Source organism: Gorilla gorilla, chromosome 18 (assembly GCF_029281585.2).
Source record: "Gorilla gorilla gorilla isolate KB3781 chromosome 18, NHGRI_mGorGor1-v2.1_pri, whole genome shotgun sequence".
In the NCBI taxonomy this organism is placed as follows: Eukaryota; Metazoa; Chordata; class Mammalia; order Primates; family Hominidae; genus Gorilla; species Gorilla gorilla.
The window spans coordinates 119,432,355-119,459,393 of NC_073242.2; the positions used below are offsets into that span (position 1 = coordinate 119,432,355).

Here is a 27,039-nt window from a genome sequence, read left to right on the forward strand (position 1 = left end):
GTGATCCGCCTGCCTCGGCCTCCCAAAGTGCTGGGATTACAGGTGTGAGCACCGTGCCTGGCCGTGTTTCTATTCTTTTAAGCTCCCGACCCCTGTGTGTGGTCCCAGGAGGCTCCTGGGATGGGTGAGATGGGGGTGTGGCCAGGGCGTTACTGAGAAGCCCACTTAGTGTGAAAAGACATTAACGACACCTGGTCGTGTGGACACCTGTGGACACACCTGGACGGCAGGGAGGGAAAACCTCTTAGTAAAGCAAGTGTCTGCACCCCAGCCATGTCTGGCAGCCAAAGCCTTCAGGAGGAATGCAAACAGCTCCACCCGCAGCTCTGAAGCGCACTGGAGACCACCGATGGTTCTTTTTTTAAGTCTCTGAAATACTTTTCTCTCTCATTGACCAGCCTGGGCAACAAGGTGAGACCCCATCTCTATAAAAAATCAAAAAATTAGCCAGGCATGGTGGCACGCACCTGTAATCCCAGCTACTTGGGAGGCTGAGGCAGGATAATCCCCTGAGCTCAGGAGGCGGAGGTTGCAGTGAGCTGAGATCACGCCACGGCACTCCAGCCTAGGTAACAGACAGAGAACCCCGTCTCAAAAAAATAAAAAACAAAAACCTGCCACTTTTCTCCAAATTCACCCCATCCAGCCTCCTCCTGTCACAAGTGGCTCCAGGACTCACCCACAGAGTAGGACTGCCACCTGCATGGACGGCAGGGACCTTGAGGAGGCCGAGTGGGGCTCACCTCCCCATCGGGCCCTTGTAAAGTTTCCACCATTTCAAACGACCCCAAGACAGGCTCCATGGGCCCTGGTGCTCCAAGAACCAGAGAGAGGCTCACTTTGGTCTCTCCACAGTTCACCACGACAGGGATCAGAGTCTGATCGCTGATTGTCTAAGGCTGATTTTTACCAAACAAAATAAAACATTAAAAGTGAACTCACTGGAAAGTGGAGCCTTCACACACCACGTAAGAACGTGACATGCAGCACCTGGTGAGAGGTCTGGCAGCACCACGCAGGGTGGCCACGCCGCCTGGCGGCGCCTCCCTGGTACACGCCCAACAGAACTGAAAAGTGTGTCCACGCAGAAACCTGTGCATGAAGCAACACCCACAGCGGCTCGCTCCCCGGCAGCCGAGCTGGAAACACCCGGATGCCCATCCATGGATGGAAGCCTCAGCCACACGTGGTCCCTCCACACAGTGGACCATGACTCAGCCACGAAAAGGAATGGAGTCCTCACACAGGCTGTGTGTGTGAAGCCCCAAAACCCTGTGTGAGGGGAAAATAGACACAAGGCCCACGAGCCGTAAGATTCCATTCACCTGACACGTCAGAAAAGGCAGATCCTTAGAGACAGAAAGGGGAGCGGGTCGGCCAGGGGCTCCGGGGAGCACAAGGGAGTGACCCCCATGAGGTCTGGGGCTTCCTTCCGTGGTGACAAAGATGATGTGACGATGTGTGGTGGCAGGACGACTCTGAGAATGACCCGCACACTTTCACCAGTGAATTCCATCTCAGCAAAGCGGCTATGAAAGAATGAAGGGCCGGGCGCGGTGGCTCACACCTGTAATCCCAGCACTTTGGGAGGCCGAGGCAGGTGGATCGCGAGGTGGTCAGGAGATTGAGACCGTCCTTGCTAACACAGTGAAACACCATCTCCACCAAAAATACAAAAAATTAGCCAGGCGTGGTTGCAGGCGCCTGTGGTCCCAGCTACTCGGGAGGCTGAGGCAGGACAGCCTGGGTGACAGCGAGACTCCGTCTCAAAAAAAAAAAAAAAAAGGGAAGTGCGGGCACCCTGGTTTTCTGCAGATGGACCAGGGGCTCCCCTGACACTGCTGGGTCGGGGCTGGTGGGCGTTTGACTCGCTGGGTCCTGGTAAGTCAAAGCAGCAGCAGCCTCGGGGCCCGTGTGAAGTGATGGGGGTCTGAACAGAGGGGAAGCCCTCACCGGGGCGGCTGTGGCAGCGTGCTGACTGGGAACAGCTGCTGGAGGGATGGGCGCTGGGCCCCGGGGACCGCGGGAGGACAGTGGGCCGCTCTGGGTGCACGTGGGTGGCTGGACATCCAGGTCTGCATGGTCACACCTTGGTCTTTGTCTGGATGCAATGATCAATTTCCCCGGAGGACAGCAGGCTACATGGCCCCTGCCTGTAAGGCTCAGCTTGGCAGGGTGGCCGCTCCTCGCCTTGGCCCCTCCTGACGTGTGGAGTCCCAGAGCTGGGCCAGGTCTGGGATGTTTCCTCTCAAAGTCCCTCCACGTCTCATGGGACACAATTCTGTTTGGCCCTTTTAACTTTGGGTCCCTTTTGAGATGGTTTATTTATTTTTTTGAGACAGGGTCTCACTCTGACAAACAGGCTGAAGTACAGTGGCGCAATCTTGGCTCACTGCAAACTCTGCCTTCTGGGCTCAGGTGATCCTCCCGCCTCAGCCTCCTGAGTAGCTGGGACTACAGGCACATGCCACCATGCCCAGTTAATTATTATTATTTTTTTTTTGAGATGGAGTCTCACTCTGTCATCCAGGCTGGAGTACAGTGGCGTGGTCTCGGCTCACTGCAACCTCCGGCTCTTGGGTTCAAGCAATTCGCCTGCCTCAGCCTCCTGAGTAGCTGGAATTACAGGCGCCCAGCACCAAGCTCACCTAATTTTTGTATTTTTTTATAGAGATGGGGTTTCACCGTGTTGGCCAGGCTGGTCTTGAATTCCTGACCTCAGGTGATCCACCTGCCTCAGCCTCCCAAAGTGCTGGGATTACAGGTGTGAACCACCGTGTCAGGCCAACTTTTTTGTATTTTTGATAGAGATGGAGTTTTGCCACATTGCCCAGGCCAGTCTTGAGTGAACTGAGCTCAAGCAGTCCACCCGCCTCCACCTCCCAAAGTGCTGAGATCCCAGATGTGAGCCACCATGCCCAGCCTGAGATGGTTTATTTTGAAGTCACTGAAATGGCTTTTCTGAGGACAATGGAGGCTGGAATAAAAGGAGGACCTAGAGAGAGGTGTCCCCTGAAGCTGATGAGGAAGAAAGGGAGGTGGGAGGACAGGGGGCAGGACGCCCGCAGAGCTGCTCATGGGCTGAGAAGGGACCTTGGGCTCAGTGGCACCTAGTCACAGTGGGCGAATGTGCCCATGTCAGGGTGAGGTGCATCCCGCTGAGGTAGCAGAAACCTGCAGTACAGGCCGGGACGGTGCAGCTCCCTGAGGCCAGCCTGAGGGGGACTGGCCACACACGCCCAAAGCTCCTTGCCCTCCACCTCCTCGAGTGCAGATTCATCCTCTCAGGTGGCTTCTGCACTTCCTGCTGTCTCCAGTCCAGGTGGGAGAGTACAGAATGGCAGGTGGGCCGGGGGCACAAGGCCTGGGATGGGAGGGAGCAGTATGTTTCGCCCGTTACGCTGTCTGCCTATGCCCAGGACCACTGCTGGGCTCCCTTCGGGCTGGGAGTGAGGCCGCACATCTGAATACTGGGTGCCATGTGCCCGACCCTCCCTGCAGGCTGCGTCCTGAGGCTTCCCGAGGCGGGTCTGGCCTCCCCCAGAAGGTCAGCAGTCAGCAGAGCTGCGTCCGGGTCTGCCTGTGCTCACCTGGGTCATCCTCCTACCTGTTCCAGGCCACAAATAACATGAATGGATGCGGCAGAAAATGCTGTAAAGGGAGTGGGCTCCACGCTCATCACTCACCAGAAAATACTGCGGGGAGGAGTCCCAGGGCTTGAGGGAGTGGGCTCCACGCTCACCACTGACTCAGAAGATACCGCAAGGGAGCACTCTCGCTGGGAGGAGTCCCAGGTCTCAGCGACAGTCCCACTCACTGCCATGATTTACAACGGGGAGGGCATCAGCCAGGGGAGAAGGTGCGGGCGGGGCCGGGGAGACCAGCCGCAGCGTGGAACCCTCCCCAGGCGGAGCCACACGGGACGCTCGGGCTGCGAGCACAGGTGCCGGATGCTGACGGGGAAGCTGTGCGAGACTCAGTTCCCAGGGCTTTTGCCTGGGCTGGCGGTGCGGCCGCCTCTGCCTGGCATGTGCCGAGACTCTTGATGCCCAGAAGGAGGGTGCTGGGCATAAATCGTGGCATGTGCAAAAACAGTGTGGCAAGGTGAGCTGCTCATATCAGCGAACAGCGGGGGGACCTCCTGTTCCCAGACGCCAGCCGAGGGCAAAAACCTCCCACACATGTGCCTTCTGACCAGCTGAGGGCAACGTCCCACAAGTGGGCCTTCTGAGGACAGCGTCCCAGGCTACTGGGCCAGCTCTCATCTGCTGACCCCGTTCTTTCATTATTTATCGGCGCCTTTCTTGGCTATGAAAAGCAGGTGTGGACAGCCTCCCTGCAGAGTGAGCAGGTTACCATTGAACATCTAAAACCCCCACAGGGCACCACGGGCAGGAACCACCTTTCTTCTCTCCCTTAAAAGTCCCAAAAGGGCTGGATACAGTGGTTCATGTTTGTTATCCCAACACTTTGGGAGGCTGAGGAGGGAGGATCACTTGAGCTCAGGAAGTTAAGACCAACCTGGGTCTCACAGACAGACACTGTCACTAAAAAAACTTTTTTTTTAATTAGCCGGGTGTGGGGATTCCGTTCCAGCATGGCTGAAAAGGAACAGCTCGGGTCTGCAGCTCCCAGCGTGACTGACGCAGAAGACGGTGATTTCTGCATTTCCAACTGAGGTGCCTGGTTCATCCTACTGGGACTGGTTGGACAGTGAGTGCAGCCCATTGAGGGTGAGCCGAAGCAGGGTGGGGCATCGCCTCACCCAGGAAGTGCAAGGGGCTGGGGGATTTCCCTTTCCTAGCCAAGGGAAGCCGTGACAGACTGCACCTGGAAAATCAGGACACTCCCGCCCAAATACTGCGCTTTTCCAACGGTCTTAGCAAACGACACACCAGGAGATTATATCCCGGGCCTGGCTCAGAGTGTCCCGTGCCCACGGAGCCTTGCTCACTGCTAGCACAGCAGTCTGAGATCCACCTGCGAGGCGGCAGCCTGCCTGGGGAAGGGCGTCCGCCATTGCTGAGGCTTGAGTAGGTAAACAAAGCGGCGGGGAAGCTTGAACTGGGCAGACCCCACCGCAGCCCTGCAAAGCCTGCTGCCTCTGTAGACCCCATCTCTAGGAGCAGGGAATAGCTGAACAAAAGGCAGCAGAAACTTCGGCAGACTTAAACGTCCCTGTCTGACAGCTCTGAAGAGAGCAGTGGTGCTCCCAGCACAGTGTTTGAGCTCTGAGAACGGACACATTGCCTCCTCAAGTGGGTCCCTGACCCCCGTGTCGCCTAACTGGGAGATACTTCCCATTAGGGGCCGACCGACACCTCATACAGGGATGTGCCCCTCTGGGACAAAGCTTCCAGAAGAAGGATCAGGCGGCAATATTTACTATTCTGCCATATTTGCTGTTCTGCAGCCTCCACTGGTGATACCCAGGCAAACAGGGTCTGGAGTGGACCTTCAGCAAACTCCAACAGACCTGCAGCTGAGGGACCTGACTCTTATAAGGAAAATTAACAAACAGAAAGGAATAGCATCAACATCAACAAAAAGGACATCTACGCCAAAACCCCATCTGTAGGCCACCAGCATCAAAGACCAAAGGCAGATAAAACCACAAAGATGGGGAGAAACCAGAGCAGAAAAGCTGAAAATTCTAAAAACCAGAGCACCTCTTCTCCTCCAAAGGATCGCAGCTCCTCGCCAGCAAGGGAACAAAGCTGGACAGAGAATGACTTTGATGAGCTGACAGAAGTAGGCTTCAGAAAGTCGGTAATAACAAACTTCTCCGAACTAGAGGAAGATGTTTGAATCCATGGCAAGGAAGCTAAAAACCTTGAAAAAAGATGAGACGAATGGCTAACTAGAATAAACAGTGTACAGAAGACCCTAGATGACCTGATGGAGCTGAAAACCATGGCACGAGAACTATGTGACACGTGCACAAGCTTCAGTAGCCGATTCGATCTAGTGGAAGAAAGGGTATCAGTGATAGAAGATCAAATTAATTAGCCAAGCGTGGTGATGGGCGGCTATAATCCCAGCTACTCAGGAGGCTGAGGCAGGAAAATTGCTTGAGCCCAGTAGTTTGAGGCTGCAGTGAGCTGTGATCGAGCTACTGCACTCCAGCCTGGGTGACAGAGCCAGACCTTGTCTCAAAAAAAAGTCCTGGCTGGGTGCGGTGGCTCATGCCTGTAATCCCAGCACTTTGGGAGGCTGAGGCAGGCAGATCACCTGAGGTCAGGAGTTTGAGGCCAGACTGGCCAATATGGTGAAACCCCGTCTCCACTAGAAATACAAAAATTAGCTGGGCACGGTGGTGGGAGCCTGTAGTCCCAGCTACTCGGGAGGCTGAGGCAGGAGAATTGCTTGAACCTGGGAGACGGAGGTTGCAGTGAGCTGAGATCACACCACTGCACTGCAGCCTGGGTGACAGAGTGAGACTCCATCTCAAAAAAAAAAAAAAAAGGCCTAAAAGCTCCCAAATGATTGTCCACGTTCAGCGAGCACAGCTGTGAGCCATGGATCAGTATCCTTCAGAATTTCAGAGTTTCAAGAAACACAGTTTCCATTCCTACTGGTTGCTACGGGATTATCATGAAGACGAGCAGGCCAGTGCTTGTCTGTTTCAAACGAGGGGCGCCGAGCAACCCTCCCCGGACTCTGGTGGCTCGACGAGGCTGCTGTGGCAACAGGAGCTGGCCTGGGCGGCCCTGACTCTCCAATTCCTCTGTGGTCAGGGCTGACCCTCCTTAACCCTATTTTCCAAACAAGGAGTGGAGACACAGAGTGCTGCTCGCCCTGGGAGGCAGGAGCTGTGTGTGGGCCGGAGTGGAACTTGTCACTGGGTCTCATCTGTCTCCAAGGCCCCAGAAGCCCTGGAGAGCTGAGTGGGCCATGCAGGTTTCCTCGCTCACACAGCAGGTGCCCAGGGTGCTACAAAGCCAGGCCATGCTGGACCGTGGGTCAGTGAAAGGCCAGGGCAGGGCAGCCCTGGGGAGTGCAGGTGGACCCGTCCTTGCCCAGCTCAGCTCCCCCTGGACAGGTGGGGGCTCCTGCCAGCTGCTCTCACCCCTGAGTCCCAGCTTCCCATTCTGGTCCCGACTCTGGGGGCAGTGGTTCTCTGGGTCAGTGTGACCAGTTGGAGAGTGGCTTCTGGCCATGAGGGGTGCAATAAGCTAGTTTTGGGGACACCCCTTTTCTGAAACTGCACTTGCTTAGACGAAAGGGGGGTCCAGGCCCCCCACTGCCCAGCCACAGAGGACTGGATAGGGGGAGACAGGGCTGGAGGCAGCCGGTCCCTGGAGGGCCATGCTCCAAAATCTGAACTTGAGACACGCACACTCGTCCTCAAGTGGTGCTGGGCCCAGAGCTGTGGGTCACCAAGCCATCCCATGTCATGCCAGAGCCCGAATGACCTGCTGCAGGTTCAGATGCCAGTGCCCTAGCAGAAACAACTGGTCTGCAGTGCAGGAAGAGGTGTGGACAGGGCTGCGGAGGAAGCCCCGGACTCCAAGGAGAAAAGACAGCCTGTGAGGACCCCATTGCACCCTGGGCCACGTCAGGGCACCTTGGGGCTCCACTGTGAGCTTCTGTGGCTCTCACCTGCCAGCATCCCTGCCCTGTCCTGGCAGCTGCACCATGGGCCCTTCAGGGAACCCCCTCTCTGCTGGGTCCAGGCAGATGAGATGATCAGGGGCAGTCTCCCTTCTGGGGTAGGCCCGAGGCTCCGAGGCCTGGGCTGGACAGGTCAGCATGCGCCCCTCCCCCAGTATGCTTGGCACAGGGCTGAGACCCACATCAGGCTAACATGACACAGGGGCAGAGCCAACCTCCCACTGGGTCTGCTGACTGCAGGGGTGACTTGGAGTTGCCTAGTACCATCACAGGCTGAGTGAGGATGTAGCCAGTTCAGAGGCAGCAGAGCCACGAAAGGGGAAACTCGCCGGGCAGCCCTGGTCTGTCGAGTCAGGAGAGCCAGGGAATTCCCACTTTTGTTTGTCACTTCGACTTCATTTTCTGCTGTCTGCATCAGAAAGTCCTTACAAGTACACCCACCGGCCAGGACAGAGCTCCTCTGGGGTTCTTTAGGCGTCAGCTGCCAAACGACCCCACAAGCCACACAGTGGAGGCCACAGAACAGGTGCCCAGGTGGGCGGGGCTTCCCGTCACCCTCCCCCACATGTGCCCCGGTGGCCACACTCCACCCCTCCACCCTGCACGGCCTGAACCCTTGCTGTCCTATGGAAACATAGGGTGAGTCCACATGCAATTCCATATTTACTGGGAGCCACGTTAGAAAAGCAGAAGTAGGTGAAATACAGACTAACTTTATATTTTATTTAACCCAACATAACCAAAATATTATTTCGACAAGTCTTCAACATAAAAAATTATTCATGAGCTGCCCCGCCTCAGCCTTCTGTCCTCTGAGAAAGTCAGGAAAGGCAGAAACTTAACAGGGAGGCTTCACCTGCAGAGCCCAGCTCACCCAGCGAAGCTATGCTGGCCCAGAGGGAGTTACACAATGAAAAGAAGAAATTCTGAAACAAAGTATCTACACTGGCCCAGAGGAACTTAAAAAGTGAAAGGATGAAATTCTGAAGCAAAGTATCTTTAGGAGGGAGATACCACTCAGTGCAGAGAAAGGCCCGGCTACTGCTGTCAGGACACGGACCCCTGGGTGCTGGAGAGCGTGCTCTGGAAAGCAGTCACTGCACACAAATAAGACATATGAGATGGAAAAGCAGCTGCCCAGGACTGTCGGCTGTCACCCCTGGGTGGGGAAATTATGGGTGGTATCTGTTGTCTTTTCAAGTATATCTTTATGCTAAAAAACCATTAATTTAATAAAATTGTTAAGTGAGATATTTTACATTATTTTTCTTTCACCAAGTCTTTTAAATCTCTGTATTTTACACTACCAGCATCTTCCAATTCCGACAGCCACGACTGCCCAGCCCTTGCGTGTGGCCTGTGGCCCCCATTGGTCAGCACAGGTGGGTCTGAAGGCCCCTGTCAGGGTCTCTGCTGGTCTGGAGCCAGCACACAGGGGCTGAGCGACACCGACGGCCCAAAATAGTCTGGCACTCGGTGTCGTCCCAGTCCTCACACACAACGTGAGCACAGCGGGACAGGTGTAACCCCCCAGGAGAGGCAGCTGAGGTTCAAGAATGGAAGTGACCCCCAAGCTTGGAGACAGCAGGGTTTCAACCCAGGTGTGTGTGGGGTCCTGCACGGTGACCCATGCCCCAGGCAGACTCATTCCTGAGTCTCCAGGTGGCTCCCACAAGGAGTTAGGGAAGGAGGCCTCCAGGCCGGCTCTGTGACCCCTGACCCCGCACTTGCCCACCAGGAGACATTCCAGCCTTTCAGTTCTTCAGACCTCAGGGACACCTGACCTTCGCTCAACATTCTCCAGGGGACAGAGACAGCCGTCAGGTAAGACTGGAGCCCAGCGGGGGGACCCGGCGGCCCGAGGTGGCGGAAGTGATTCCCAGGGCGACGCAGCTCTCAGGCAGGGCGGCAGGAGCAGCCTCTTCCTCCCTTTGGGAAGGCCACGCTGCGCGCCCACCTTTCCCAAGAGTAGAGGGCGGGAAAGGTCAGACGGGGGAGGCAGGGCCCGGTAGCACGCCGGCCACCCACCTGCCAGGGAGGACGCTGTCCCGGTCATGCAGCACAGTGGCAGCGCGTGTGGTGATCCGTGACCGCCGAGACCCCACGCCTGGACCCCGCTGCCACTCCCCGCGGGGCCTCCCCCTCCCCGCACGGGGATACCCCCCCTTCCCCTTTCCCCTCCTCCTCCCCGCGCGGGACCTTCCCCTCCCCCCACGGGGATATCCCCCTTCCCCTCCTCCTCCCCGCGCAGGGCCTCCCCGCTTCCCCAGGGGGCCTCCCCTCACCTCTCCCCCCACCCCGCCCGCCCTTCCCCCTCCTCGCTCCTCCCTCCATCCGCCCCTCCCCTCCCCGCCCCCCACCACGACCCCGCCCCACCCCGGCCCTGCTCCATCCCACCGCCCGCACTCACGTCGTCCATGAGCAGGAGCAGGATGTTGGGGGGCTGCGGGGCGCCCGAGGCCCCCAACCCCGCGGCGCTGAGCACCAGCAACAGCCGCCACCACCTCGTCGCCGCGACAACCGCCACCATGGCAACCACGGGAGCCGCGGAGCCCAGGCCAGCGAGCCGACCTAGCGAGCGTCCGCCGGCCCTTCCGGCTGGGCTGCGGGGCGGGGCCTGGACGGCCACGTGACTCGCGGGGCGGGGCCAGAGTCCGCGGAGGGACGGGAGGCGGGGCCTGGACTGCCTCGTGACCCGCAGGGCGGGGCCTGAACCAGCTGCGTGCGGATGGGGCGGGGCTTGGGAGGCCGCGTGACCAGCGGCGGGTCACGTGACGCGGTGCCTGGCGCCGGGCCTCCCAAGATGGCGGTGTGCATCGCGGTGATTGCCAAGGAGGTGCGTACGCGCGGCGTGGGGCATCCGGGCTCGCACCATCCTCGCCTCTCCGCTTTCTTTCTACTTCTTCCCTGGGCCTAGAAGGCACCTTAGGAAATGGGATCTGGAGGAGGCCTTCGCGGAGCTCCAGCGGTCAGGGGCTTCGCGGTGGACGAGCCGCCAGGCAGAGCCTGACTGAGACCCCAGTTCCGCGCTCGCCCGTCCCGCTGCTGAACGCACCCCTCGGCGCACCAGGTCTCCTCCCCGCCAGGACCCACCAGAAACCTAGGTGGTCCCGGGCACTACCTCCGTCCTCCGTCCTCAGCAGGTTCTGCCCGTTCTCCCGTCCAGCGTTGGTTCCCCGCGGACGGCGGCCCCGGCCCTCCTGCCAGTCTCCCCGGAGCCGAGTTAAAAACAAATGGGATCCTGTCACGCCTCTGCCTGAGACCTCTGTAGTGGCTTCTCGTTGCCTTAGGATGCTATCTGAATAACCTGCTCTGGGATCCTTTCCCCCCATAACCCTTGGCACCCTCCGCTCCAACCAAACAATTCTGCAGCTCCCTGGACATGCTCTGCCCTCTCGCCTCTGGGCCTTTGCACGCGGAACACCTCTCCCCAGCTCCCATCCTCTTTACTGGCCCACATACATTTCAACTGGAAAGCATTTTCTGAAGGCTAAGACTGAGCTGGGTGGCTGCCCACACGCTCCTGCTGCACGGAGCCTTCATTTCCTAGCCAGGGTCTCCCGAGACCAGACTCGAGACCGCTCCCTGCTGGGCGGTGGCTGCTGCTAAGCTGCTCATGGGCTTCCCTCTTGGCCAAGATGATCATTTGCTTGTTTGTGGGTTTATTGACTAGGTATCACTCCCCACGAGGGTAGCGAGCACTCTTGTTCACTGTATTTCTGCAGGACCCAGTGCTGAACAGACACAGGGTAAATGGTGGTGTGTGAAAGACCAAGAAAGAAGCTGTTAATTCTGGGCTTCCAATGGTCAGAAATGCAGAGATGAAGGGAATTTGAGCTGAGGCTTGAAGGGTTTAGTAAAAGGGTGACTGTCAAGGTGAAGAAAAGCCAGTATTTAGGGTGCTGTATTTGGGTGAGCCATGCAGAGTTAGAGGTGGGCGGAGGCAGAGTGGCCTCCAGGAGAAGGTGAGAGGCCTGCCCAGGTGCCAGGCTTGATCTGCAGGCTGTGCTCAGGCCCATTTTTCTGATTCATTTTTTCTTTTCTGCCCAGCCTACTGCTGCTGCTTTGCAAACAACACATAAATCTCCTTAGGTTAGATGGGATCCCCTGAAGGCAGTGCCCACTGCGGCATGGAGAATGAAGCGGTGGGCCTTAGAGCATGGGAATGCGTTCCCCGGGTGGGTGCAGGTCACGGCTCTGCAGCGTAGTTCAGAGCTGGTGTGCGCTGGGTGGAGTCTTGTCCTTTCAGTCGCCATCATCCTTTCTTGCAGAATTACCCCCTCTACATTCGTAGCACCCCTACGGAGAACGAGCTGAAGTTCCACTACATGGTGCACACATCTCTGGACGTGGTGGATGAGAAGATCTCCGCAATGGGGAAGGCCCTGGTCGACCAGAGGGAGCTGTACCTGGGCCTGCTCTACCCCACGGAGGACTACAAGGTGTATCTTTCAGGGCAGGGTGTGTGTCAGGGAGGACCTACAGTTGCAAGATGTACTTTAGGATCAGATAACTTGAAACCTTTTAGAAGAAAAATAAAGAGGTGAGAGTTTTTAGCCAGCCAGGGAATTAGGGTAGCCTGAGGTGAATGAAGGTCTCTAACTCTTCTCTTTCATTGGAAGAGCCATTTGGGAAAAGCAAGGCTAGAATTCCCCGTAGAATGTTTTGGTTTGCACGTGTCCGTTGTCTGGTTTGCAGAGAAACTGGGACACTTCTGCTTTGTACCTGCAAGGATTTCTTTCTGTGCTTTTCAGGGGGAGCCACCACCTTTGAGCAGGGAATAACGGTTTCATTTATTTCGTTAGGCCTTGCCTCGTACGTCACTAGACACTTGTCTAGTCCCTTGGGACAAATCACTTGAGGCCATGGAGTTCAGAGACCTTCCCAAAAGTAATAATGTAGCTTGTCCATGGTGACATTTGCTAGTAGCCACTATTTTACAAAATAATGTGGCCTCTAGAGAGGGGATCCGCCTTGTTCATGAAGCCTCTGGTTTTGCAGTTAACTTTCTGGGCCAGGCATTGATTCATAAAGAGGGTGAGGTGTTCCAGACAGACAGACTCAGAGTCTAGGTGGTTCGGCTCCTGGAGTGTGAACTGGGTAAGGCTTGGCTGCCTGCTCTTTGCTTCTCCTGCAAACACCAGACGTCGCCCTAGCAAAGTATTTAGGCTTGTACCCAGCACGGTCACTGCAGGACCAGCCCAGCCTGGGCATTTCCTGTGATTCAAGGTTGCCACGTTTCTCCAAAGTGAGGGCCCACAGAGGGCCCTTCGCCGGCAGTCCCTGTGTTACGAGTGCCTTCCCTAACCAGCTGTGCAGATACGGCTACGTCACCAACTCCAAGGTGAAGTTTGTCATGGTGGTAGATTCCTCCAACACAGCCCTTCGAGACAACGAAATTCGCAGCGTAAGTCAGGGAGTTAGAAGGCCATGCCCGAGTGGGTGTTTTGTTTTTCCTTTTTGACTTTGTTTTGAAATGCTGAGAAACTAAGAATCTGGCAGTGGCTGTGTGTATGTGGCAAGGTCACGGTTTGCTGGGTCTTTTTCAGATGTTCCGGAAGCTACACAACTCCTACACGGACGTGATGTGCAACCCCTTCTACAACCCGGGGGACCGCATCCAGTCCAGGTGGGCCCTACTTTCTGTGTCTGCGTCCAGTCCAGGTGGGCCTTACTTTCTGTGTCTTGCCACCTTCTTTCTGTAGGACATGCCTTGCCATTTTGGTTGCCAAAATGCAACCATTTGGAAAATAAGGGAGGAAAGATCTTTTTAAGCTATGAGCACCATCCCCCTAGGGCAGAGGTTTTAAAGCCACAAAGCCCTGTTTCTCCACACCAACTCTTACACAGATCTCCAGCGCATAAAGTGGATAGAGTGTGTGTGGTGTGGGGAGTGGAGCTTGCCCATTTGGCTTCCCAGGTGTGCCCAGTGGGTATCTGGGGCACCTGCAGGACTCAGGGCCAAGCACATGGGCAGTGACTTTCAGGGATCACACGTCCTTTTGTAGCTACCTGATCTTTTATGTTGAATTTGAACAGTCAGGAACCTGGTTTGCAGGCGTCTTCCGAATAGTCCACAAAGTAAACAGATTTAACTTTTGAAGATCATGAGGGAAATGTGGGGTCCATGCCCACACTCCAGACTTGCTTCCAGTGAGTCCCCAGCTCCAAGACATAATTCCTTGTGGTTGGCAGGGAAGAGGACGCTGCAGTGACCCAAGCCTGGCCCTTCCCTCCACCAGGACACTGTCTTGGGGCCATCCTGGTCCCAGATGGGAGCAGGCAGGCGAATGTCCACAGTCTTGCCTCCTGGGCTGCACAGGGCCGTCCTTGCCACACCACCGCCCTGCCTGCCCATGCTGCTCCCTCCTCCACCCCTTCCTGGGGCCTTGGGAGGCTGCACAGGGAACTTGGAGGCAGCAGATGCGTTCTCAGTGCCCGGTGGGGTGGGACTCCTGTCCTGGCCTCTCAGCGGAGTTCACATTTCTGGACCCTGGAGAAGGCCCCGAGCATCCTGTGGACGGAGCCCTGCTGCCCGGCCCGTCTCTGAGCAGAGGGGTGGAGGGCCTGGCTTTCCTCTGAGTGGGTCTGTTTCTCTTAGCAGGGCCTTTGATAACATGGTGACGTCGATGATGATACAGGTGTGCTGAGTGAGCTGTGCTGCCAGCCATCGCAGAGGAGCCCGCGCGCGACTGTGGTGGGGCCATCGGTCTGTTCTGGTCGCCTCTTCCTGAATGGGACGCCCGGGGCTTTCAGGGCAGGCAGCTGTGCATGTTCTCTCAACTAAAGGTCTTGTGAGATGAGATTTGGCTTTTTCCTTCCGTGTCAGCCAAGGAGTTAACTAAGAAGAATTCAACTAAGGACTTTCTGGGGTGTGGGCAGAGGTTTGGGATCAGATGGCGCAGGTAGCCTGTCCCCAGTTGTCCCAAAGAGGCAGAGTCAGGGGTGCCTGGAGCCAAGAGTTCCTGAGCCTGCAGGAGCTGTGACCATGTGGGTCACCCACTGGCTGAACAGGTGGGTTGGTCTGGAGGGGGCGGCCTCCTGAGCCCAGAACCAGCCTAGGATCTAGGGGCACAAGGGGAGCCGGCGTGGCTTCCCACAGGGGAGGGCCCTCCTCTTTCTGGACTTGGCCTCCATTCTTTGCATCTGGCTCAATGTCTGGATTCAGCCCGGCCTTAAAAGGAGCCCTTGTGAAACCTGGGAAGCCTCGTGGCCCCGTGGCGTTGGCTCAGCTGCAGCCCTGGTCCTAAACCTTGGAGCACAGACTTGAGGCGCCCCCTCCTGCCTGTTGGTGCTGAGGGGGTTGGGTGCTGTGTCGCTTGACGACATGGCTGACTACCACCCAGGGCAGCGGCCAAGCCCATAGTGGCATCAGTGCCGCCGGCGTCCTTGGGGTCCAGCAGTCAAGGCTCAGCCCGCTGAGGGGACCCCCCCGGAGTTGGTTCCAGCACTGGTCCAGGACTGGAGAGTTTCTCAAGGACCTTGAGGACCCCAGAAGCCCTTGCAGCAGGAAAGGCTGTAAGTGGGGGGGTCAGCCTGGGGCAGGACCTAGGGAGGGGAACTTTCTCGATACATATTTGCCTTTTCATCCCATCTAGCAAGCACAGTGTTAATTTTAGAAATTATAGAAGAAAAAATCAGCAAGGAGTGTGGGAAAACTGCATGCCCCAGGCCTCCCCCGCCCCGGGGTGAATTGGAAGTCCTGGAATGGGCCGAGGCACACCAGGCAGCTGATCTGGGTGCATGTGGGCCACAGGCCACCCTCACAAGGTTAAATCTTTAACAAGAGCCTCATGTTTGTTAGAAGGTGGGACCCCAGCCCAAGCACCTCCCCATTGCAGCCTGGCATGAAATCTTTGCCTTTTAGTGGGGATTACTCCTGCCCGAGTCCTGGCTGTGGTGGGGACTCTGCAAGTTGCTAACCCAGCGTCCATTCTCTTTCCTCCCTACTAACAGAACCCCGGTGCCTCTGCCCAGTTCCAATAGCCGGCAGACGAGAGCCATGTCCTGGGCTCCCTTGCAGCCCGGGCTGTGTAGCTGTGGTGTGGAGGTGGGTGGTGCTGGGAGAGACTTGCAGGGAAGCTCCTGTGAAGGGGACTCAGCTGCCACGTGCAGGACCCTTCCCCTTTGCCTTCTTCCTGCCTGGAACATGGATGTGATGGCTGGTGCTGGGACAGCTGTCCTGAGAGCGTGAGGAAAGAGTCACACCCTAAGGACAGTGGAGCAGAACACAGGAAGGACCCTGGGCCTTTGCTGACGCAGAACGCGGGAAGGACCCTGAGCCTTTGCTGACGTACCAGGCCCGGACTACTTAAGTTCAGCTTTTTTTTAATGTGAGAAAATAAATGCACCCCTCTCTGGTTTAAGCCACTGATTTTTGGGTTTTCTGTTAGGTGCAGCCAGACCCACCTGTAAGTACTTTTTGCATGAGGGAGTTTTCACAAGCCTTGTTAGGCAGCATCCCCATTTTAAGCCCAAGGGAACAGAAGTCATCTGCTCACCTCTGATCTGACAGCAGAGCTGTCACGTGCCAGCTTCACGCTGTCTCCACCGTGGGGCTGGCCTCATGGAGGGCCACAGCCCACCTACCCACTCCTTCCTTGACCCCAGGTGACTTCTGCTGGACACCACGTGGGGCAGCCCTCCTCCCCTTCAGGCAGCAGCGATACTGCCTCTTTCCTTCTGCAGACCAGGGAAGAGGGGCCTGTTCTTAGTTGCCCATCTGAGCCAGCCAGAGCATCTGCTTTCTCGACGCAGCCACAAAAGCCTCCGCAGGTCATGGCGCGGGGTCTCATCACCTGTAAGTGCCACGCCGAGGGGTTCCCCCAGCTCTTCCTCCACCTTGGCCTGCTCAGGCCTTAAGTCCACAAGAAAGGAGGGACTCGCCAGGCTCACTCCGCTGTCTCCTTGCAGTGGCCACACAGAAGGCTGAAGATGGACAGGAACTAGCCTGCGACATGGGCTAGAACACCGCCAGGGACCCGACAAACCCATGGGCGTGACACCCACATCGAGGCCGGCAGCAACCCCTCACTGAGGGCTGGACCCTGGGCCTGGGTACTGAGCGGGCAGGGGCTGCCATCTGCAAAGGGCTGTGCGTGCCCCAGGTCTCTCCTGCAGCCCCCAGCTGTGAGCAGTCCGCACCAGGACCCGCCCTGGGCAGCTGGACCTCCCTTCTGGGCTGCGCCTGGCTCTCACTCTGACACTGGGACAGCCCCTTCAAGCCCACCCTGAAGCCAGACTCCCTGGCAAACCAGCAGAGGCCTGGGCAGAGCAGCTCACAGACCACAGTGCCCAGGGGCCCCAGAGTGGACCTCAGGCAGATCAGGGCAGATCTTGGAGGGCCATGGCGGCTCCTTGGTCGGGTATCCTGATAATTAGGCCAGAGAGCTCAGTCTCCGGGGCTCCACTGTAACAGAGCACCACATGGGGGGGCTTCAAACCACGGGAATGCGTTCCCTCCCTGCACTGGAGGCAGAAGTCCGAAGGCTGGGTGTGGCTAGGGCTGGCTGCTCCCGGAGGCTCTGTGTCCCCAGCCACTGCCGGCCCCTGTAATGCTCGGCACTGCTCCAGCCTCTGCCTCTGTCCTCACGCGGTCTTGGCGTGTCCCTTGGTCTCTGTAACCAGTGTGTGGTTGGGTTTACAGACCACAGGTAACCCAGCACCATCTCCAGACCTTTGCTGAACCACATCTGCAAAGACCCTTTTGAGAGAAGTCCACATTCACAGGTTCTGGGGACCAGGACATGGGTGTATTTTGGGGAGCATCATTCACCCCAGTACAGAGGCCAACACTGACCCAAGACCCCAAGGTGGGGTGTGAGGCTGGTTTGGGGAGGAGGCCAGTGTAGGTGGGGAACAAGGAGGGTGGCTCATTCCTGGGAGCAGCGTCTGGCCTGGTGCTGGAGGAAGGTGGCTGAGGGGCAGGTGGGCACCAGCCCATTGAATAGGAGCTGTTCTGCACAGGGCTCCGGGAATTAACACACTGAGCCTGATGAGGCGCTGTTAGTCGTGGAATGCTGGAGTCAGGTGTGTGCACATAAGCAGCTTTGGGCCTCTGCGGCGGCCGTGCATGCAGCCAGGGAGCCCGACTGGCTGTGCTTTCAGAGGGGACAGTCGTCAAAGTGCCCAGGACAGAGACCTCCACTTCTGCTTCCTGAGCTTCTGACAAGGGCCAGCGTCCCGGGTGTCTGTGTCACTTGGTGGGGGACATGTGGTGGTAGGGTTACGAGGTGTGGGGGTACCTTGACAGGCAGTCACAGCCCACCAGGCTGGCAGTGACATTGACACCACCTCAGCCTGTGCACACTGTCCGCTTGCTGTCAGTCGCAAGGGGTCTAGAGCCCTGTCCTCATCCCACGGCCACAGCTTGCCAGCCACCTTCTGTGTCCTGTCCCAGGGGAGACACAAAGGGAACTGCGTGTCCTGTCCCAGGGGAAGATGCAAAGGGAATTGTGTGTCATGTCCCAGGGGAAGACGCAAAGGGAACTGTGTTCTATCCCAGGGAAAGATGCAAAGGGAACTATGTGTCCTGTCCCAGGGGAAGATGCAAAGGGAACTGTGTCCATGGGGGGAATGCACAGGAGTGCTGCTGCCATTTGCTTTTAAAAAGTGCCCAAGTTTAATAATTTATGCTTCACCATTAAGAGATACGTTTCTGTTTTTCTTAAAATGACTTGGTTGAAGAGCTGAGCATGCCAACTCCAAGCTGGCCTGGCACGGCCTGGCACTGCCTGGGACTCTGCTCCTCCCCTCCCTCAACACCCAGAGCCCCGTAGATCCCCGTGGGGCCCATGCCAGGCCCACCACCGGGCCGTGGCTGTGACTCGTGGCTGTGGCCTTGGGTCTGGGCCACCATACAAGGCCCTACTGGGCCATCCCCCAGCCAAGAGGGGGCCAGTGGCTGCTCTGGACACCCCTCTCCTCTGGCCTCGCCCCCACCCCACTCCCTGCCCCAGCCCCAGGATGGAGCACAAGTGGTTTACTCCTGATCCAGCCCCCAGCCCCTCTCTCAAAATCGGGTCTTCCCTTTAATACGGTGAAAACCATGGTGAGAATTTTCCACGGGCCCTGCACGGAGAGAGAACACACAGTGAGTGGCCTTCCAGAGGGGAAGGGGTGGTGGCCCAGGGCCCTGGGGGACAACAGGATAAGGACGCAGGGAGGTCACCTGGCTGCTCAGGCAATGCCCCAGGGGCCTTTCTGGTGACTCCCAGCTGCTCTCTTGGGAGGGTCCCACGAAAGGGAAAGGCAGTGCCAGGAGAGCCCCTTGGGGCAGCTGTAGCACACCCGGGGCCTTTGTGGGAACAAGAAGGGGTCACCTCTCCCAGCAGAGAGGCTACAAAAAGCGCCCCCCACCAGCTGATGCAGCAGCCCCAGCCCTCACCCAGGCCCCGCCAGGTACATTCCTGCAGCCCCATGAGGAACAAGCTCAGAGACCCCCTCCTGCCCCTGATGCCCTCACCCAGGCCCTGCCAGATACATTCTTGCAGCCCCATGAGGAACGAGCTCAGGGACCCCCTCCTGCCCCTGATGCCCTCCACCATGGCCCTTGCCCCCAGGCTGCCCCCACAGGCACCCACTCACCGGTTCTGCTCTTGTGGTCTGAGCCGGGGCCTGTCCTGGAGGCCGCTGTGGGGGAAGGGTGCCCCCCTGGAGCCTGGGTGTCCTCGAAGGCCCCCGCGGTCTGTGGAGCTGATCCCAGGGAAGTTGGTTCTTTTCGGCAGCACCTGGAGCAAGGGCCTGTTTTGAGTCCTCCTCAAGGAGCAGCCGAGACCCAGCTCACAGCCCCTGCAGCCCCCACCACCCCGGAGCATGGGGTCCTGCCCGGCTCAGGATACCATTTGGGCCTACAGGGTTCCCTGCCTTTGCCTACCATAGCTGTCATATGACACCCCGTCACGGCCAGCACCCCTGCAGAGGGGGTCGTCACGGCCAGCACCCCTGCAGAGGGGGCTCCCGCCCGAGAGGGGACACTTCCCCACCATGCCACTGGTAGACCAAACCCAGCTTCACATCCGAGGGTCCCGCCACATCCCGTCCAGGCCCAGCCAAGCACCGTGTCTGAGACAACGCTGTGCAGAGAGGAGCCAGCTGGGGCTGCTGTGTGTCCCAGGGCCAGTGGGCCAGCCCCTCTGCGCTCATGTTCCTGGATCTGGGGAGCACCGGCGCACCTTGATGACCCGGCCCCGGAAGAGGCTCTGGTCCAGTTCCACGGCGGCCTGCACGGAGCCCTTGGTGGCAAACTCTATGTAGGCGTAACTGAGGGGAGCGGAGGGGAGGGGAGGGGAGGGGAGGGGAGGGGAGGGGTGGGGTGAGGCTGGGCCCTGTCCTCATGGCCAGTGCCCCCACCAGGCCCCACACTGACCCCTTGGGGTGTCCAGAGAACTTGTCACACAGGATGGTGACTCGGTGGACCTCCCCACAGCGGCTGAAGTGGGCCTCCAGCTCCTCGGCGGAGCCCCCGTAGTCCACCTGCACCCAGGCCCAGACCCGCATGTGAGGGAGACGCCTGGCCCTGACTCGGGGCTTTCTTGTTAGAGGTGAGGAAAGAAACCCCAAGGCTGGGCCCCGTGGCGGGGATGGCCCCAGGCCTCCACCCCACATCCCTGCTGGGGATGGAGGGAAGAGAGGAAAGGATATCTCGTATGGAGCGCTTCCTTCTGGAGAGCTGGAGCCTTTTAAAAAGCTTGTCAAAAGTGGAGATTTCATGTGCAACCCTGAATTCCAGCTCATGTTGAAAAACCGGAATATGTGCCCAGGCCAGTGTTTCCTCGAGGGGACGGGGCTACCCCCAGGGTCAGACCCCCTTCCCAGCAAGGCTGCCTGGCCCATGGCCGGGCGCCGGACCCCCTGGTAGAGATGGGGCCCCACTCGCTGCCTGCCCCTTCACCCCACCCGCCACTCACGTTGCCCACGTAGACGGATCTGTGGTCAGCCTCCACCTTCTCCTCGGGGGTCCCAGGGAGGGGGCAGCCTGCGGAGAACACAGCTCAGGCCCGCAGGCCCTTGGTTCCTTCCTCATTCCTCTCACGGGGAAGGTCGCCCAGGCTCATAGGGGAGGTGACACCTTGGAGCCTGCCAGGCCCAACCCTCATGGAAACTGTGGGACCCTTGCTCAGTGGGGGGCGGCCTGTGCCCCTGGTTCCTACCCATGGTCTCAGGGCTCAGCAGCTGCCCGGCCGCGGTGCCCTCCTCTTCCTCGGCCTGGTGCTGCACTCCCGGAGGCCGTGGCGTCCCCTCGGCCTGCTCCATGGCGCACACCTTCATCTTGATGGCCTCCAGCTCCTGCCGACACACGGCCCTGAGCCGGGCAGGCAGCCTGCAGGCTCTGCTCGAGGAAGGTGGGTGTGTGGCCTGCCAGCTCCAGCAGAGGGTCACAGCCCCAAGGGGCAGCCCTTCTCTGGACAGGGACACTCCTTCCTGGGGCGGCTGGCTGGGGTGATGAACTCGCCCCTGCAGAGAATCCCCCGAAACTGCACCTCAAGGGCCCTTCCCCAGGCCAGAGAGGCCACCTTGACCCTGCAGTCTGTGTGGCTGGGGGCGGGGGGGTCTCCTTGCCACCTTCGTCCAGGCAGGTGTGCAATGGCCCTCTCCCCTCCTAAGTCAGCTGCAGCCATCCGTCACCCAGACCCCGTGTCTCCACCAGCCCCTGTGCCCCAGGTCCCCTGAGATCCCCAGGGCCTCCACACAGCTGTTACCTGGTCAGGCACTGGGCACTCAGCCAGGTTCTCTTGCTCCAGCAGAGACAGCAGAAAGCCTGCATCCCCATCCGGGTCTTCCTCTGCCTCCTCTTCCTCCTCATTCCCTTCCCCACCCTCTGGCCCCAGAATCTCCTTGGTCTCGTTCCAGGCCCCCCAGCCCTGGGCCTCAGGGTCTGAGGAGACCGTCTGGAGCCAGGCCTGAGTGGGGGGTGGGAAGAGAGAGCAGCTCGGGAAGGGCCACATGGTGGAGGGGCAAGAGGAAGGTGGGCCAGGCGAGGCCTCCCCTCCACTCCCCGCGCGTCCGCACCTGCCCAGTCTCTCCTGGAGTTTTAAGCCCTCCCCTGAGGCCAGCTGCTCCCACTAGAGCATTTGCAAAGGCTGAGTGGGGCTGAGCTTCGAGCCTTGGCTCCCGGCCCTGCCCCTTCCCTGTCACTCGGACAGGTACCTCCAGGACACTTTCCCTGGAGGAAGGAGAGGCTGAGTTGAGTGGGGGTCACCGGTCTCTTCTGCTTCCGCCCGGCCACGCTGTGGCTCACTGGAGCCTTGGTCTGTCACAGGGTTCACACCTCAGCAGCATCCACACGGCACGAACACCACACTGCATGAACACCCGATCTAAGTGGGAACACGGGAGTGGTTTCTTCTAGTACCAGGGTCCAAGCAGGCTGGAGAGGTGGCTTCTGACCAGGAGAGGCAGGGTCTGAGATGGTCCTGGGGGAGGGAAGCGCCTGAGCAGGGACCGAGAGCAGGTGCATGGGATGAGAGGGCCGAGGCAGGTTGGGGCGGCGTCCTGGGCCCAGAGGAGGGGCAGCAACAGCTGTCTCTGCATCCTGACCCCCATGGAGTCCCCAGGGACCCTTGCCTCCCTAACCCTCATTCTGGGCCTTTTTTTTTTCTTTTTTTTTTTAGGCAGGAGTCTTGCTTTGTTGCCAAGTCTGGAGTGCAGTGGCGCGACCTCGGCTCACCGCAACCTCCGCCTCCCAGGTTCAGGTGATTCTCCTGCCTCAGCCTCCTGAGTAGCTGGGATTACAGGCACCTGCCACCATGCCCAGCTAATTTTTTTTGTCTTTTTAGTAGAGACGGGGTTTCACCATGTTGCCCAGGCTGGTCTCGAACTCCTGACCTCAGGTGATCCGCCCGACTTGGCCTCCCGAAGTGCTGGGATTACAGGCGTGAGCACCGCACCTGGCCTGGGTCATCTTTTAGGTGGGAGCCACTTCCATGAGGCCAGAATTATTCTGCTGTGGGGTGGGGGCTCTGGGGAGTGACAGCGTGAGTTACTGTGGGGTGGGGGCTCTGGGGAGTGACAGCGTGAGTTACTGTGTGGTGGGGGCTCTGGGGAGTGACAGCGTGAGTTACTGTGGGGTGGGGGCTCTGGGGAGTGACGGCGTGAGTTACTGTGTGGTGGGGGCTCCGTGGGGAGTGACACCCTGAGTTACTGTGTGGTGGGGGCTCCGTGGGGAGTGACGGCGTGAGTTACTGTGTGGTGGGGGCTCTGGGGAGTGACGGCGTGAGTTACTGTGGGGTCGGGGCTCTGGGGAGTGACGGCGTGAGTTACTGTGGGGTCGGGGCTCTGGGGAGTGACGGCGTGAGTTACTGTGTGGTGGGGGCTCTGGGGAGTGACGGCGTGAGTTACTGTGTGGTGGGGGCTCTGGGGAGTGACGGCGTGAGTTACTGTGGGGTGGGGGCTCTGGGGAGTGACGGCGTGAGTTACTGTGGGGTGGGGGCTCTGGGGAGTGACGGCGTGAGTTACTGTGTGGTGGGGGCTCTGGGGAGTGACGGCGTGAGTTACTGTGTGGTGGGGGCTCTGGGGAGTGACGGCGTGAGTTACTGTGTGGTGGGGGCTCTGGGGAGTGACGGCGTGAGTTACTGTGGGGTCGGGGCTCTGGGGAGTGACGGCTTGAGTTACTGTGGGGTGGGGGCTCTGGGGAGTGACGGCGTGAGTTACTGTGGGGTCGGGGCTCTGGGGAGTGACGGCGTGAGTTACTGTGGGGTGGGGGCTCTGGGGAGTGACGGCGTGAGTTACTGTGGGGTCGGGGCTCTGGGGAGTGACGGCGTGAGTTACTGTGTGGTGGGGGCTCCGTGGGGAGTGACGGCGTGAGTTACTGTGGCGGAATTCAGTGGGCATCCGGTGGTGTCTGCACCTGGCTTCACCCATGCAGGGTTGCAGCAGGACGTGACCCGCGTCCGCCCTCGCGCCTCCCTCTGCACCTGCCACCGCGGCTGCTGGAGTCTGCTCTGGCCTTCGTCTCCAGTGCTGCCGTCTCCCACCCACTCTGTGAAGGACTCGGGGCCAGGGGGTCATGCATGGCTCTTACCCCTGCCATTGGTGGTGGGGGACGGGGCCCCCTGCGCAGCTGCTACCCCCAGGCCGAGGCCATCCTCTCTGTGACTGCACCCTGGTGTTCAGCCAGTGGGGCTGGGATTCCTGGGAATTTGGGACTTGGGGAGGAGAGAGACAGGGTGTGGCCTAGGCTTGAGCTGCCCGGCTGGAGCTGCACTGCTGCATCATGCACCACCCACACAGGGCGGCCCTTCCTCCACCTTGGGCTGGGGGCTCAGGGGGAGCAGGTGGACATGGAGGCTGCCACAGCCTGGGAACCCAGGCTCCTGCACCCAGTCTGTTCTCACCTCTGTAAAAGCCAGAAGGTGTCTGAGATGGGTCTCAATCAATCAGTTTAGAGGTGTATCTTGCCAAGGTTAAGGGTGCACCCACGAAAAAGGAACACGAGGCCACAGGCAACATCTGTGCTCTGCTTTTTCCAAAGAGGGTTTGGAGGCCGGGCGTGGTGGCTCACGTCTATAATCCCAGCACTCTGGGAGGCCGAGGTGAGCGGATCACTTAAGGTCAGGAGTTCAAAACCAGCCTGGCCAACATGGTGAAACCCTGTCTCTACTAAAAATACAAAAACAATTAGCCAGGCGTGGTGGCGGGCGCCTGTAATCCCAGCTACTTGGGAGGCTGAAGCAGGAGAATCGCTTGAACCCGGGAGGCAGAGGTTGCAGTGAGCCGAGATCGCGCCACTGCACTCTGGCCCGGGCGACGGAGTGAGACTGTCTCAAAAAAAAAAAAAACAAAAAAACCCAAAGAGGGTTTGGAGACTTTTATATTTAAAGGGAAAGAGCGGGCAGGAGGGGAACACAGGAAGGAAAGAAAAGGGAGGGTTGATAAAAGGCAAGCGGTAGCGTTCCTTTGAATCTCTGATTGAAAGTCACCAAATGCACATTTCGAAATGTGGAAGGTGGGGGTAGAGAAGAGAATTACGTAGCCCCACGCTCAGCGACTCTGCGTTTCCACAGAAGATAAAACTGCCACAGGGAATAGGAAGCCGGCAGGTTCGCATTCGCCTCCGGTGAGTGGAGGGTGACGTTAGCTCTGTCCTTTGTCCCGTACCTGGGAAGGTAAGCTGCTAGATCACACTATCTGGGTGGGATCCAGCAGAACTGTTTCAGAGCCAAGATCTTGGGACCCACAAGGAATTTCCCTGTAAGCGCATTGCGAGGAGGCACAGGCTTCTTCATCTTCGTGGCTGTCCAATTAGGAAGAAAATGGGAGGCAGGTGTGTGTGACTCGGCTCCCAGCTTGACTTTTCCCTTTGGCTTAGTGAGTTTTAGGTCCCGAAATTCTGTTTTCTTTTCACACCTCCAGGAGGCTCACTGAAGGGCATGCTGTCACCCCATCTGTTCACCACCCAGAGGATTTTCTGGGGCAGGCTCATGAGGTCAGGGAGGAATGGGCCTTGTCTGGAACCTGGCTATGGCCCTGGACGCCCCTTCCCCTCTCCCTGGCTCCGCACAGCCACACACTTACGTGTGCGTGGTCCCTGGACACTGTTCCCCCTGCACACGGTGCTACTGTTTCCGGGAAGCCTGCCGGGCTGCTGCTCCTCCCTCAAGAGCCGCTGTCCTCACGCCTTTCCTGCTGTCCGTCCAGTGTTGATGCCTTGGCCAGCTCTCCCCTTAGAAACCAAAGCTCCTCAGGGGCAGCGCCCACATCTGCACTGAGGACAGGTGCGCTGGGTGGAGTGTGGCCTCAGCCTGGGCTCCTCCTGTTGGGATGGAGACCCCTGCCCCGTGTGTCTGTGCCCGTGTGTCGGAGGGTCTGCCAGCACCCGTGCCTCCACCTCCCTGTCAGAGGCAGGACTGCAACCAGTTCCATCCAAGGCCAGAGTCTGCTGGACTCGGCCCAGGCCCTGATGCATGCCCCTCTGAGTTCGGGCCCCGGCCATGGAAAACCTTGTCATCCTCATCCTGTCTGAGATTGCTGACACACCAGGCCCAGCCAGGGCTCCTGCCAGCTGCCTGGCAGGGGACAGACGGCTCCGACCCTGGCCTTTCCAGTGACACTCTTCAAATACACCCTGTTCCAGAGCCGGGCCTGAGGATTCATGGCAGCCTGGCCCCGGGGGCCCCAGCGCCCAGGCCAACTCCTATTCCAGACAGGATCCGTGTGTGACCCAACACCAGGGCCCCATGGGGATGGCTGAGAGGGGCAAGCCGTCCCTTCCTGCACTGTCCACCTTCAGGTCCCCTGTGTCCCCTCAGTTTTCATTTCTTTTTTCTTTTTTTTGAGATGGAGTCTCACTCTGTTGCCCAGACTGGAGTGCAGTGGCACAATCTTGGCTCACTGCAACCTCCACCTCCTGAGTTCAAGGGATTCTCCTGCCTCAGCCTCCCAAGTAGCTGAGATTACAGGCACCCACCACCACGCCCAGCTAATTTTTTGTATTTTTAGAAGAGATGGGGTTTCCCCATGTTGGCCAGGCTGGTCTTGAACTCCTGACCTCAGGCAATCCACCCGCCTCGGCCTCCCAAAGTGCCGGGATGACAGGCGTGAGCCACCGCGCCTGGCCTCCCCTCAGTGTTGTCTGTGTCCCCTGAGGTCCCCTGTGTCCCCCATCGGGGTTGGAGGTGTCATGGCCCCAGCCCCAGCACTGTCTGAGGTGGGGCTGCTCAGGCAGGGGCTCCAGTCTTGGAATCCTCAGGACCATCTCCCGGGTGTAAAGTTGTTGGGATCCCCCCAAAGTCCCCTTTGCAGGCTCAGCTGTTGCCAGCCCTGCAGGGACCCTCGTGGCTGGGGCTGCTGCTCCTCCCTGCCTGTGTGCTCCCGCCCTGCCTCTTCCCCGTCGCCCCAGCCCCATGTCACACACTGGCCTGTTTGTCCCTGCAGTGTGCGTGGTGCATGGGGAGGCCCCTCCCTACCAGGCACGGAGGAGCCCCAGCAGGTAATTAGTGAATTCACGGGTGAGACGAGGCTCAGCCGAAGCCTCCTGGGACCCAAAGAGAGGAACAGCCAGGCGACAGCGAACGTTCGCTTTATTACACGGACAAGGCGCTAACCTGACTATTGCAGCTCACAGCATCTACAGGCCAAACCCATAGTACATCAGACGGGGCAGTGGGGGCCACCTCGCAGCCCTGCACAGCCTGCAGACCCAGGGCATGGGCTTCTCCCAACTACAGAAAACAACTCAACTCCTCTGGGAGAGTCAAAAAAAGAGGAGGAGAAAGTAGAGAGTAAGTCCCCTCCCCACCAGGCTGCACATGGCTGTGCCCCCGCCTGGTCCTCACCGGCCCGACCCCCTCGGCCCTGGCAGATGGGGTTGGGGAGCTGACAGCTGGCCTGGCGGGGCTCCCCACCCCAGCCAAGTGGGGACAAGGGAGGCCTGTTGCCGTCATTGACGTATTTCAAAAGCAGGTTTCACTCTGAGTACTGACGCTG

The 27,039-nt window shown here is 58.8% G+C and overlaps 3 protein-coding genes across 13 annotated transcripts in view; 1 reads left to right on the forward strand and 2 right to left on the reverse strand.

Annotated features, from left to right (window-relative positions):
- The window catches only part of GALNS (galactosamine (N-acetyl)-6-sulfatase), a 44,336-nt gene extending 34,072 nt beyond the window's left edge, over positions 1–10,264 (reverse strand). For 2 of the 5 annotated variants that reach the window (XR_008672380.2, XM_063700392.1), the window contains exon 1: positions 10,025–10,231. Coding sequence is in view for 3 of the 5 variants with exons in the window: in XM_063700392.1 (XP_063556462.1) it covers positions 10,025–10,144 (120 nt within the window). In the remaining 2 variants the exon portion in view is untranslated. Of the gene's footprint in view, positions 1–10,024 lie in introns of all 5 variants that reach the window. The other 3 variants (XM_031006644.3, XM_031006646.3, XM_031006645.3) reach the window with 3 other exon arrangements.
- Positions 10,265–10,277: 13 nt separating this feature from the next.
- Positions 10,278–15,980, forward strand: TRAPPC2L (trafficking protein particle complex subunit 2L). Of its 5 annotated transcripts, none has more exons than XM_004058140.4 (5): positions 10,278–10,450; positions 11,886–12,058; positions 12,934–13,021; positions 13,164–13,243; positions 14,216–14,417. In XM_004058140.4, the coding sequence occupies exons 1-5, from the start codon at positions 10,343–10,345 to the stop codon at positions 14,262–14,264; spliced, it is 498 nt and encodes a 165-aa protein (XP_004058188.2). In that variant the 5' UTR covers positions 10,278–10,342; the 3' UTR covers positions 14,265–14,417. The 5 variants fall into 5 exon arrangements, with proteins under 5 accessions (XP_004058188.2, XP_018867894.2, XP_055220489.1 ...); XM_019012349.4 differs by having other exon boundaries at positions 10,279–10,450; positions 14,219–14,417; XM_055364514.2 differs by having other exon boundaries at positions 10,300–10,450; positions 13,164–13,278.
- A 1,378-nt stretch (positions 15,981–17,358) lies between these two features.
- On the reverse strand, positions 17,359–21,612 carry PABPN1L (PABPN1 like, cytoplasmic). Of its 3 annotated transcripts, XM_063700393.1 has the most exons (7): positions 21,315–21,612; positions 20,766–20,901; positions 20,523–20,590; positions 19,982–20,088; positions 19,788–19,875; positions 19,201–19,343; positions 17,359–18,684 (listed from the first exon to the last, which is right to left on the reverse strand). In XM_063700393.1, the coding sequence occupies exons 1-7, from the start codon at positions 21,558–21,560 to the stop codon at positions 18,645–18,647; spliced, it is 828 nt and encodes a 275-aa protein (XP_063556463.1). In that variant the 5' UTR covers positions 21,561–21,612; the 3' UTR covers positions 17,359–18,644. The 3 variants fall into 3 exon arrangements, with proteins under 3 accessions (XP_063556463.1, XP_055220490.1, XP_055220491.1); XM_055364515.2 differs by lacking the exon at positions 19,982–20,088; XM_055364516.2 differs by lacking the exon at positions 19,788–19,875.
- Between the last annotated feature and the right edge of the window lie 5,427 nt (positions 21,613–27,039).